The sequence below is a fragment of the Barbatula barbatula genome (assembly GCF_947034865.1).
Source record: "Barbatula barbatula genome assembly, chromosome: 8".
NCBI lineage: Eukaryota > Metazoa > Chordata > Actinopteri > Cypriniformes > Nemacheilidae > Barbatula > Barbatula barbatula.
The window spans coordinates 7,189,441-7,203,735 of NC_136771.1; the positions used below are offsets into that span (position 1 = coordinate 7,189,441).

At 38.8% G+C, this 14,295-nt stretch overlaps 1 protein-coding gene across 12 annotated transcripts in view; it reads left to right on the top strand.

Moving 5' to 3' along the window:
* nfixa (nuclear factor I/Xa) overlaps positions 1-14,295 on the top strand; it is a 72,277-nt gene that overhangs the window by 28,334 nt on the left and 29,648 nt on the right. For all 12 annotated transcript variants that reach the window (XM_079462775.1, XM_079462779.1, XM_079462786.1 and 9 more), the window contains one exon: positions 287-818. In XM_079462775.1, coding sequence (XP_079318901.1) covers positions 287-818 — 532 coding nt within the window. The remainder of the gene's footprint in view (positions 1-286; positions 819-14,295) is intronic.

Below are 14,295 nucleotides of genomic sequence, written 5' to 3' on the forward strand. Positions count from 1 at the left end.
TTTTTAATACGTATGTATAATATGTATTAGCATGTAAGTGCTCTTTGTAAATTATTTTTATAATGATCATAGTGTAATTATGTATCTACTGCTCATAATGTGTATTTGTGTGTGCGCACATTTGTGATCCCGCACACACACATCTTCCGTTTCACAGCATTGCCGAGCCAAGCACATTCTCAGTATACTCATGCTCCGAGATTCTAATGTCTTCTCCCCTTCCTTCCTCTTCTCTCCTCTGCTTCCTCTCTCTTCCACCTCCCCCTGCCTCTCTCCTTCTCCACAGGATGAATTCCATCCCTTCATCGAGGCTCTACTCCCGCACGTGCGGGCGTTCTCCTATACCTGGTTTAACCTGCAGGCCCGTAAGCGCAAGTACTTTAAAAAGCACGAGAAGCGCATGTCCAAGGACGAGGAGCGTGCCGTCAAAGACGAACTCCTGGGCGAGAAGCCCGAGATCAAGCAGAAGTGGGCGTCGCGGCTGCTGGCCAAACTGCGCAAGGACATCCGTCCAGAGTTCCGCGAAGACTTCGTTCTCACCATCACGGGGAAGAAGCCACCATGCTGCGTGCTGTCCAACCCCGACCAGAAGGGCAAGATTCGTCGCATCGACTGCCTGCGGCAGGCAGACAAAGTCTGGCGTCTGGACCTGGTGATGGTGATCTTGTTCAAGGGAAGCCCACTGGAAAGCACGGACGGAGAGAGACTGGTCAAATCCCCGCAGTGCTCGAACCACACCCTATGCGTGCAGCCGCACCACATCGGAGTGGCCGTCAAAGAGCTGGACCTGTACCTGGCCTACTTCGTCCACATGCCAGGTTAGTGGGATATGTTCTCTTTATTTCCTACTCTTTCCTACGCACATGGTCACACAGGAGCTCAGTTACTGATACGTATTTATTTTAGAGGGGTCAGAATTCCGAGTAAGGTGACACCCCCATAATCAAGATCACATCCCGCACAAATATAAACACAAGCTTTGAGTGTCTGTGTTCTGTGGCCAGAGCTTAAATAACTCTCGAAACAGGGTTCCCATGGTCTCAGAAAAGTTGGAAATATCTGAGGATTTTGCAATTGTGATTTTTATGCATGGAAGTGTAATTAAATCAATGGAAATGGAATGGAACTTTTTGGGTGGAATCCACTGTGGAACATGAAACCTTTTTTGGATATATTTGTTTAGTATAATTGTTTAAATATATTGATTTCAAGTATTCATTTCAAGCATAAGTACCTGGTATGTGAATGTATTTATCTCTAGAAATCTATAAAATGCTGACATGCTTTCTAAGACAGTTTTAATGGTAATTTTGCTAATCATTTTAAACATTATGCATGCATCTTTTATGAACGTTTATGGATTATTAAACTGCTTGCATATATCTATATTGTGTGTGTGTATGTGTGTGCGTCTGTGAAAATGGTGAGAAGCCTAAAAAATGGTACCCGGACACAACACCTCAAGTATACATTATAAACTAAAACCATGATAAATTACATCAAAATGAATCCACTATCCAAAGACGTGTAAATTCTTCGTTTCATTTTGTTTATTTATAGCCGAGACATTTTTATAAGTCTTTATCAAAGAAATGGCAGTTGACTGACTAAAAAATTTTTTTACAATTATAAACGGCTAAAGCAGAGCCGAACACTTAATTTTGACTGCTCTGATGTAACTGGTACAAAGTCTTTCAACTCTCTTGGTCACTGTACACATTGGTACACTGCGTGCCCAGCAGGGTTGGCCATTGCGCTGCCCGTTCAGAATGTTTGCTTCTGTGCTGCGGTCTTATCTTATCAGGGTAATTCCAGTGTGCACTGCCGCTTTTATCAGGCTCCAAATAGCCTCGGCGGAGGCTGGCACCCTGCAGGGCATCCGCACAGAATCCCTGGGCCCTTGGCATTTTGTGCCAGTGCTCGGGGGGCCTTTTTCAACCCCAGACGCACATAATCCCAATGCATTACCCTGGTTTGGGGCATTTTGGGTAGTTTGTTATTTTTTTTATTGTGTTTTGTTCTTTCTATCTTGCATTACAAACTAACACCAGAATTAATCTTGTTTGTAGTCCTCCCTTTGAAATAGCCTGAAAGCTCAAATTGTGTTTTTAATTGCGTGAAAAAAAACTCTGCCTTCTTTGTTTTGAATAGTGTGGTACAGCTGTTTACTTAATTTATTTGTTTGTATTGTGTCTGTTTTGTCCTTGTGATTGTTTACTCACGGTATAAGCTCTTTGTTTATCGTCATTAAAGGTGGCCTTCTTTTTCACGCTCTAAGATTGAGTATTCCTCAACCTCTTTTGTGTCTATAAGAAGGGAAACAGAAGAGAAAGACTAACATCTACGGGAGTCGCTACAGTAATTTCTCTAGTTGGCACAATTGCAACGCCTTTGGTGCGGGAAGATACGTGTGTGTGTGTGTGTGTGTGTATGAGCGCTCAGGACGCATCAGTCTCCCATTGTAAACTATTATTCTTGCCTTTTAAAAACACACATTTAACCCTGAAATCTAACCCCCAAACCAAATAACTGTTTAAGGTTTTAAGGAATTTAAGAAATTAAGGTTTTGGTTTCATAATAGGTGTTTACAAATGACTTTATACTGGAATTCTCTTTGTTTTTGTTTTCACTTTGAAACAACTTTCTAAGCTTAACTCAGGCAGATATCCACATTGCGTATCACATGAGTTGGTAATTATTTGCATAATGTTTTGTCTTTCAACACTGTGAAAAGAATAATCTAAATAAAAACCAATTACTTATCCAGATACACTGGAATGAAGTGTGTATTGCTGTAAATGTATTTCTTTCAGCTGTGTGATTATGTAGAAAAGCTGTCTTAATAGAGGGAAATGGTCTTGGCTACAGCAAATATTGTTTTATATCCAGAACCGTTTCATGTTAGTATTGTTAGAGCGTTTACAGCTGATAATACATCCTTATGACCAGAACATATTTTAAATGTACATCTGCTTAAACACTCAATTTCATATTTCATCATTAAAAAATGTGCAATTTTGTAGAAAAGCCTTGCCACCAAAATGTTAATGACTGATGAATTAATGTTCATTAAATTGGATTAATAGTTGTATAATTACATCTAATTATTTAGTTATTACTATTATAACAATGATAAACAAGAGCTTGACCTGTTTTAAATGCTTACTCTCTTGCTGGCGGCAGCATAGAGTGTTTTACTTGGAATTGAAATATTTGGAATAGCTGTTAAAAAGATTATTACTGCAGTCATCATTCACTGTGAGCCAGTCATAACGCATCTCTCCTTCTCTCATCACTCTCTTGGCTTCCAAGTATCTCCTTATCGATTCGTTGTCTCTGTCATTCTCTCTCTTATCCTGGCTTCCTCCAATAGTGTAAAGGAATGATAAAGTAGATGAAAAATTCCCCTATTAGGTTCAAATTTCAGGCTACTACTTTTAAAACTTAGACATGCGTTTTTCCATAATATGACAGTACGGGTCACAGACAGTTTATCTGAGGTTTTAGACTTTATGGATATGCGATCATGCTGCACTTTAAAGGTTGTGTCATAATTACGTTTTTGGATGCATTATAATGTCACTGATTTATTATTTCTCAAAGTGTAAGTCATCTGTAAGCTACTCTGTGGCTTTAACTGAGGTGTCTGGTTTATACTTTCTCGGCTCACAACTGACCGCAGGCTTTTATGGGCTGTTAAAGAGCACAAAAGAAAGACTGTAAAACTTAAACACGATGACACAAACAAACCGATATCAGTCCTGCTGAGGGAGCAAAGGCATTCTGTGTGACACAGTTAAATATAAAGACAGAATACAAATCGAGACATTTGTCATGATAATAAATTAATACAAGTGGAGAGGCAGTTCTTTTTGTTCTCAGTTGTTGGCCTTTCTTTAGTCTTTTGCAGGGATCCTCAAAGTTTTTCGAGGCAAGGACCTCTTAGATGAGCGATGCATGGATACTAAATATGTAAACAGAGCTATTCTTTTTTGGGCAACTTTTTGGCCCTGAACATCAGTACACGCTGCGTGTTTCATTGATTTTAAACACGACATACGGTGGTTTTGTCAGAGTTTACAATGCATGTTTAATGAATGTTTTTGTCCTCACGCAGGTTGCAATGCGCGGGGCTTCAATGAGTCCTTGTAGTCATGCATATGCGTAAATTAAAGAGAACATCGGTTGTAATATTTCTGTTCCCATGCTTAACATTTTTAACAAAAAGTGCCTGTGAGTAAACAGTGATTAGCGGACCCCTTGCAGTTTTGCCGCGGACCCCCGGTTGAAGACCCATGGTCTATTGAATTATTGCCAGGCATCTACTAGGGCTGGGCGATATATTCACTATATGTTCTGAACATTTTTACCAGCAGTATAAAATTAAGTAGCATTTAAGGGATTTTGACATGGTTTTATGTAGTTACGTATTCATAAAGACTATGTCCTCAGATAAGTTTTTTAATGCGCTAACACAAAGATGATGTAATTGGATCTCAGTAGCAAAAACGGCATCAAAGTTGTTGAAGTCAATTAATTTCACTGAATTAATTGCTATTGGCCATTTTAACAAATTAATTAGAAAATTATGTATTTTTGTCCAGGTCTATTGAAATATTGGTTTTCCAGAAAAAAAGTCTACATATGCATTGAATTTCATCAAAACTGCTAAAAACACATATTATTTTATGCTTGACAATATCTCCTCGCCCAAGTTTTTAAACCTTATACTCTAAAGAAGTGTTTTTGCTCGTCTTGAGAGGCAGAGAGATAGTAACATGGCCCACTCACAACGACTCTGGTTACACGTACCAGAACACAATGGCGAGCTCAGTAACACCGCAGGCCTACTCACAACACACACACATGCGTAAACAGTGAAACGCACAGAAAGCTGAGCCATAACTCAAATCTATACGAGGAGAAGTTCTGCGTTAGCGCTGTTAGATTGAATTCTCATGGAGCTCATTAGATAAAACCTCTTTAGAAAGAGGAGAAAGGGATCATCGAGATAGCCAAGGGGCGAGAGAGAGGGAGAAGGAGGAACAGTGAGGGAACGAGGGCAGCCTCGTCTGCCATTTTTTGGCACCCTGTATGGTGAGCTCTATGTAGAAGGTGCCAGAAACTCATCGCTGCCAACCTTTCTCCCTCTGATCCTTTCTTTCTCTTCGTCTGCTTTCTTTTTCACCCATTCTCTCAGCCTTTCTCGGGGGGCTCAACCTCAGCGTCGCCCCCCCGTCGTCTTGATATGTCACTCTGTTTTCCTTTAACCATTAAGTTTTGTCATACATATTTTCATGTTTGCATGGAGAGGTCATGCGTTAACTTTCTTGTGTGACATTGGAGGAAGATGCATTTTTTGTCTGTCTCGGTAGTCCGTAACATTTACATTTACGCATTTGGCAGAAGTTTTTATCCAAAGCGACTTACATTGTATTATACATTTTCTGACTATGTGCAATCCCCTGGGTTCGAACCCATGGCCTTGGCGTTGCTAACACCATGCTCTAACCACTAAGTAATTGACTGTGTACTAATCTTTTTTTTTCTTACTATAGGGATATTTTACCTGATAAAAATCCACTCATTTACTTAAACCTCGTGTTTCTCAAACCCGTCTTAAAGCTTTTTGGATTTTGGAACCCAAACATTTTCTTTAAGTGTTGTTCTTGGGTTTCTTCGTAAAAGTCGATCATAATAACAAATCACACAGAAATCGGCAAGACCTCTCTGTTCCTTCACACCTGACTAAAGGTTTTCTTGCAATTCAGTGAGTTTTCTAGTATAGAGTGGAAAAATGCTTCTCCCACATTTTTCACCATGACCATGTGGGTTGCTGCAGTCTCAAAATTTTACTTTGGTCATGTTGGTGACATCAGTTACGATTATTGAAAGGCTGATATCTGCAGCTCAGCTCCAACAGAAAATGCTTTTCTGTTATGATCAACATTAAAACACACAAGCTCAGTTTCTCTAAACTCTAAGTGATAACCAAATTTCTCTTTCTTCATTGAAAGGCCAGACTGTCATTAAAACACTTTCTTGGCATTATATTAAACTATTATTATTATTTAAAACAAGGTGCTATGCTTTTTGGTTTGATAAGGGTAAAGGTGTGATAAGCACAACGGCAACACGGAGAATCGATGCAGTTTTGTGGAAGAGAATAGCAGGTTGGATGCAGTTCTAGGACACCCGTATCTTTGAGCAGGAAAGAGCACAAGAGATGAAAAAACATCAAATGGAAAGGGGGATGGGAAAGAAAGGAAAAGCTTTGTGTTTCATAATAAGAGTGTGATAAATAGGGCTGTAAATGAGAGTGTGTAAAGCTTCATGCCTCTGAGCTCCAGAAAGCCCCATTCATCAGACAGGAGCATCTTCCCGCTCCTAAAACAATGAAAGGCAGCCCCCCGTACCCCTCAGTCGGAGCAGAGGAGAGTCTGTCATTTGTGTACAGAGATAACAGGATAAACAAGTGAAAGAGAGAGTGCGAGAAACAGTGTGTGTGTGTTTGTTCTGAAACAGAGGGCCCCTGTATGTTACCGGATGAAGTGATGGTGGGATAGCGCATGATTAGTATGTTAATAAGCAAATATAAAGTGTGTTTTTGTGAGTGTGTTTGCATTAGATCGCTCTGGGCCTTATACATATGCATCAACATACAGAAGGTTTTTGTTCGTGTTTTGAATGTTTTTTTTAGCTCTGTGTGTGCATGCCGTATTATGCGTTCCCATAGAAGAATTAGTGCGTATTTGCATTTATACATGTTCAGGCATACATTTGAGGGTGCTTATGTTTGTGTTGAAATCTTTGTGGATGTGTGAGTGTGTTTAGCCCTTAGGCATCTTCAGATTTGTGGTCGCAGGGAAAATAGAGGTGTGTAAGAGGTACGGGTAATGCTGAGCCCGGACAAAGATGTTCAGTGTGTATGCATGCGTTAAATGTGAAGAATGTAATTTCTCCACCACTAGCATCACTAAACCGAATTGCAAAATTGATTTGGCTCTTTTTAGACAAGTTTTCTCACTACATTGATGCAGGATTTAGGTACAGTTGGTGTTGCATATTAAGCTGGGATAGAACTTAAACATACATACAGCATCTTTAAAGGAATAGTACACCCATAAATGAAATTCTGTCATCATTTTGTCAACCTCAAGGTGCTCCATAAATTTGATCGTTCTGCTAAACACAAAATAATATATTTGTAACGAAACAGTACTGGGATACTATTGACTGCCATAGATAAAAACTATTGTTGTTAATGATGCCCCAAGAATTGTTTGGTTTCCCAGATTCTTCCAAATGTATGTTGTTCAACAGAATAAATAACTTGCGGGGTGAGAAAATGGTGATGGAATTTTTATTTTTGGGTGAACTATCCATTAACAAGACTCAACCTTTTTTCATTCGAGAATTTTCCGTCATCATTTTTAAGATTAAAATGCATTTAACCAAAACTTGTGACCCCATTATACTATTTTATACTGGTAGTTCATTTTCCTCCTTGCTTTTATTTGTACACCGAGTTTAGATGAGATCAGAAGTGCCAAGTAAGAACTTAAGACTTCAAATTAACACTATTTTTACAGTTTCTGAAGGTGCAAATAAATTATAATTTTGTTAATTTATCTTGACATGTCTGCTTGCCGCCATGAAGTCTGTAATAGAGAGATTTTAACAAATTTCTATGCCAATATGACAGCAGTCCCACACAAACACATGCTCTGCCTCCACAGACTATTACCGATCTGATTTAGGCTGGTGCCATGGCAACTAAATATCCCTCCATACCATACCTGGGCAGCGTTCAAGATTATATCAGGGCAACGGCAGTTCATACGAGCGCAGTGTCCAGGTGTTGGGATAAAAATCTTATTTTTTTCTATGACGTACCACATACCACATCAGAAGCTGGGAGGCATATACATTTATAAATATAAAAAAGAAGGATTTCAGCTCTGCGCATATTTATGTAGCATGGCTAGTTGCCCGGAGCTGCCTCCCACATGTGTGTGTGAGAGAGAGAGAGAGAGAGAGGGTCCATAATAAACGACTGTACATTACTCTATTTTGAACCGCACCATTCGTCTCACATGAATATTCAGACACATGCATATGATTTGGAATCTTTCTGTCACATTAAAACCCCCCAAGCTATGGATACCAAATATCCATCTGTAGGCTACGTTCAGTCTCAGAGACAAACTAATGCCACCTTACATGCGTTTACACAAGCCTTCTGGATTTCATCAGCGCTCTGAAATATTGTACTGCATTTTTTATTCACTGTTGCAATCGTTCTCGTTTTGCAACCAAGAGTCGGAGATATTTACACATTTGCAAGTTGTGCAAACAAAGATAGTTATTTTGCATGGCACAGTTCAAGGATTTGGTTTGTTTTTTCTGTAACTGCAAACAAATTTAAATAGCGTTCCCTAGCTGCTGCAAGGCAAACACTCCCATTTACATTCCAAATGATTTGCAAAATTATACAAATCTCTTGCAAATCTTATTCATTTTATGCGTGTGTGAGAGAGAATACAGTGATATTTAAATAGTGAACTTGTGTAATGAATCAACTCATGATTGATAAAGGAGTGAGTCTCCTAAAATCAAAGTTTTAGAGAAATCTTAGGGTACAGCACATGTACTTGGCTTAGTATTAGCTTGGTGTGCACATAGAAATATGTTGTGTCCTCGCTTTTCAATCTGTTATAGTGTGTGTACTTTTATTACAAGCTTTAGCTTTAAATTGTATCTTTAACACACAGACACGTAGAGGACACAACATCTGGCAGTGAACATATGTTAGGCTTATTTGCAGAGGACACACAAATGTTCTGGCTGGCTCTTTGCATTGGCATGGTGAGGTTCTCTACATGGGCCTCTCTGCAGCCCGTGTGTTTTGAAAGAAGGGACATCAAATATTACACGTACAACAGTAAAATCTTGAATCTGATTGGACGAGAGACACTACAACAGTGCTAATACGTAATATGGCACTTTACATGGGACGTTTTAAGCCATTACAGTATAATACTGTCACAAAGATTATGTATTCTTTCTTTTTTATTATGATACATTATACATACTCAAAATTATGGTTGGGCAGTAAAGTTGCTCATTGTATAGACAGTGAAATAAATGTCCCTATAGATGAATATGCAATATATATATAGCCCATCTCTAATGCTGTTTTCTCCTGTCATGCATCTTTTGTCGAATGTACTTAATTGTAGAAAAAAATATCTTAAGGTAACTTTTAAATCCTTTGAAGGGAAGAGAAAATGTTTGAACACACACGCGCGCACACACACTGACATGCAAATTCAAAATAATAAATCTTGTGTGCACATGCTGTGCATGTCTATGTGTGTGTTTGTGTCTAAGTACAGATTCAGATTAACTGTCTTTTTATCTTCAGCACTGTTAATCTCTTTCTGTCATTTTTGCACTTTATCCCCCCCCGCCCTTTTGACACACATACAGACATTTGACGTACATCACACAGGTGCGTCTGCAGGGTTTAATATGTGCGCTTAAGGTGTTCTGTGTGTGTGTGTGTGTGTGTGTGTGTGTGAGAGTAGGTCATTTCAGGTTGACATAGTTTACGAGGTGGGTGTGACTTCATTTAGCAAGCTAATAGTGAACTTATTTAAAATAATGAACCTCATGCAAAATAAGTACAGTACGCAATGATAATACAGTTAACGGATATTCTTTTAATCTTGTATTGGTAACCTTATCCGTAAAACATGACAAGTTAAAGTTTGTAAAATATACAAATTATTTTCAGTACAGATTTTTCCTTTGCTTTTGTGCTGTTAACTGATTTGTTTCATTTCTGGCACAAAAGCAATCCAGTTAGCGCATACAAATAAACTGCATGTTCACACTTTCCTATCAAAATCTTGAGAGTTGTTTGTTACTCACATATCTGGAACATAAAACTCTTACTCTGTGAGTTCTGGAGCATTTTTGTGAGGGTTCCTGAACATTACTCTAAAGAGAACAGAGGGTTTTGGAACAATGTTCAGTATGAACATTACTCAGAAGGTTTTGGAACATAAAACATTACTCCAAACAGAACTTTTTTCGGAGAGTTCTTAAACATTACTATGAACAGAACTGTACTACCAGAGTTCTGGAAAACCACTCAGAATATAACAGTTCTGGAACATTACTTTTGAGGGGTGTTCCAGAACTATGACAGTTCTAGAGCTCAACTTGATTCTAGAATTGTCAGATGGGGTGAGAGTGCCGTGTGCGTAACTGCAGCTGTCACTGGAGTATGTGCGATGCGAACACTCTTGTGCCCGCAGGACCGCACAAGAGTCTGAATATTCCTCACAATCAGAACTCAGCAAAGATTATAGACTTTGATCCAGTGTTTGATCACACACAAAGCTGAGAGGAATTCTGAGAGAGCAGCATACACGCGTCACACGCCTCACGCCTGTGAATGTTTACAAGTTACGGCTTGACGTGGAAGGAAGTTGGCGCGAATGCGCGGTCAATGTGGCCGTTTGAGATCTGAAGAGAGTAATCGTGGATACAGAAGTTGGAGGGATATAGAATGCGAGGAGCTCTAGTGTCAAAGAAAAGTTCTGTGTGGGGGGGGTTTTCTAAGGTCACAGTGCAGAATATCACAGTGGAATGTGGAATGCTGAAACACTGCCAACACAAGCACACCAACTACACACTCAGACACACACACACACACACACACACACACACACACACGTACTGTACTCTCTCCACTCCCCCTCTCTTGACTCAGTCATTTGTGTTATGAAAAGTGCTTTAGTACGTGCGTTATGTTCGGTCTGAGAGCTCTATATACGTTATATATCAGACACAGTATATGTGTCGGCCATATGCGAACACTGGGATTACTCATATTTTTCTTCTGTTTGTTTACTGTACAGGTATATCAGGTCACACACACGCACACATTTGTTTGAAGTTGTACTAGGACTACTTTTCCTTCCCAAAGGCACGTTACAATTTTGTGGAGTAAAAAAACCAGCAGAGAGCGCCTTAAAAAAATAAGGAGAGATGAAGGAAACGGTTAAAAAAACGACATACCTTGCCAAGAAAATTTTCCATGAGCCCTTAATGTTATAGCCAAGGAGGAATACAAGTCAGAAGGCACATTTGCAATCGATTTAGTATTCACAGAGCAAGCTGTGAAGCAGCACATCTTTGAGCAGGTATAAATGTACAAGCAAGAGAGAAACTTTAGTTTAGATACAGTTTACTAGTAAATTTTGGTCACGCTGTATGCTTTACCTGCGTGTGAGTGGGTTTTCTACAGAGGCTTGTCTATAGCACCACCTTGAGTTTAGATGTTTTTAATAGAGCTCATAGATAAAACATTCTATACCAATACCTCAGTTAAAAAAAGATAAAAGATTAAGCAATTATTTTGTGCTAGTTTAATAATATGTTGCAAAATAATAATAAAATCCTCAAAAACTATGAAGTAACTCAAATTGAGGTGCAAGAAATGTGTAATTGCACAAAATGTCAGACAAATAAAAACTATCCTTTATTTGAGGATTTTTTAAAGCCTTTGCCTCGATTTCTTGGTACACTTGGGAATTTTATTACATAATTATTTAGACCGGCACACTTTTAACTTTCTTTCCAAACAAACAAAGTCGATCACATTTTTTTATGATCATGCATTAATTCGATATGAGTAATAATAACGTGTGTAGGTCTGTTTGTGTGGCACTGTTCCATCCGAAGGTTCAGAGTGATGTAGATTTTTCATGCCGGAGCGATAGATAGCTCCACATCTGAGAGAACTATTCTTCTCAGTTTCCTCTATATTTCACTTTTTTAAACCCACGTTTGCGTTCATGTGTGTCTGCATGTGTATATTGGCTGTAGGTGGTTGTTCACCAGCAGGGGACCACTGGCACCCCATGGGCTCCTTGTTTGGTCTATGATTGATTCTTACTGTTCGTGTGTGCGAGAGAGAGCATGTGTATGGTATTGCTCGAGTATAGAAAGATAGTGTTTTAGCGTCCCAGATGAGAGTAATTTATACCTGCTCACACTCTCGGAGGCTCACGCTCGGGGTCTAATGAAATCATTGGAGGGGGAGACATCCGAGAGGAAACACAGCAAAACAAAACCTACAGCCAGTTTGTTTCTACAGTATATTACACACAGCTTACATTTTTTCTCTGAAGACTGCGAGGTTGGAACAAATTTGCTTTCACTGAGCTGATTGCAATGCATTGTGGTCCTGCTTTCTTTTTAAAGGATGCATGCAATTCTAAGTTCCAACTTTGATTTAAAGAACATAACAGCGTTTTGAACAGCCTTTTTGTTAGTTCCGATGTAGGCAGTTGAACAGATCCCCACTTTAAACGAACAAAACTAATGACAACTAGCCTCAAGCATGGATGTGATGGTCCACTGGCTTTAATCAGAGTGTTAGTATGTGTGTCAGTTGTTTCTCGGTCACCGACGACTGGCAGTGTCATTGATCCACACACAAGATGTCTTTCTGTGGACTGTGGAGCCCTCTATACCAGTCTCACATTTGTAGTGACATCATGAGCTCAAGTTCATTCCCCTTTGCACCGTTTCAATTTTACAATTATACTTTTTTTGTGTGATCATAAGTTTTAGTACAAAAGTACAAAACTAAAGATTTTAATGGAAATACAATTACACAGAGGAGTTGTTTTCATAAACAACAATTCAAATCACATGTCAGTTACACTTGTCTTCCACTTTCTATTATGTTGACTTGTTTTAAACAGGAAATGTCAAACTTTAATACCCTGTAGGCAAGAAATGTCAACGGTTATTCTGCCCCATTAACCCGCAGTGTCAACCTGTCTTCACTTCATTCAGTTAAATAATTAATTTAGCCGTAAACGGGTGAAATCGTGCTCAGCAAATTGACAAATTCAGATTCAGAAATTCAGAGGCTTTGGTAGATGTCATCATCCTCCTGCCAATTAATATAAACAAGATGCAAGTATGGCCGACGTCACACAGCTGTCCACTCACCCTCACAGCTGCTCAGTTTATAGGCCCGTTCCAGATGAGCTTAAACACCCTGCTGTTGCATTCTGTTATCTTCCTTCCTATGAGCCCACACTGATTCTCAGCATCCTCTGCTCATGTGCCATGCATTCTGCTTTGAAAGATCAGGTCACAAGTGCCATTATTAATTAGAATGCATTATGATGTTTCTTTCATTTAACAAAGAAAAGATCCGAGGACTGACACCAGGAAGAGCACTCTGGTTCTTTTCCAAAAGTTTACATAAAGCAATGGTCTAAAGTTATGTCTAACTTCACTTGGCTTTTTATTCAACTTTTATTATTAAAGATGTAGTAAGAATTTGTATGCATGTTGCATACGTGTGTTTGGAGTAAAAACCGAAGTTCAGCTCTCAGAAGAATTTAAGGAGGCTTGGAAAAACATTTGCAGAGTCAAGGCCCTTGAGAATGGCTACAAATGTTAATAACATTTTTCGAGAAAAAGTTTTTTTTAATCAGTACCTTAAAAGTTGAGTGTTGTACCATTTACCCTCATATTTTGATGGTTTCATCAAACCTGTACAAATATGCATATGAATATATATCCCTTTTGGCCGCTACTGAACTTTCCACGCATAATTAAATTTTTTAGACAGTTGAGGACTAATAGACATCTGTAGAGGAAATAAATGTGAACCATTGATAATCCAGCGCTTTTTGTGGATTTGCTTGTTGTCTGAATGATGTAATATGGTGCTGTCAGTGTGAAAGTAATCCACCCTGTTCTTGTTTGAAGAGTTTTCCCTGGAGGCTAGTGAGGCATGTCAGGGGTCAGAGGTTAAGATAATGGCACGTGCACAGGTCATGCTACGTGTTAACAATAACAAGTTAAAGGTCAAAGGTTAAAATAGCTGTTAAGCATGGCAGCTGTGTGTGTGTGTGTGTGTGTGGTAACTCATCTCAGACTTTTATGCTTTCACTAGTTTTTCAAATTTGAATTTCTCAAGTCAAAAGGGTCCCCCTCCCAAGTTTTTGTAAATTTATTTTGTCCTTCCTTTGTATAAATGTAAACTTACAAGTGTAACTTTTATTTACAAAATAATGTCCAAACACTAACAAACATCATTAACTGGTATTTCAAAATGTTCACTTTCCTATTCATATACATTCATTTGTTTCATCTCTTATATTTCTTCAGGGACTCATTTTTTATGTTTGCATGATGAAGAATTTATTTCTCTATCTAGACTATCAGATTGGAAACATATTTCTCTCTCTCGCT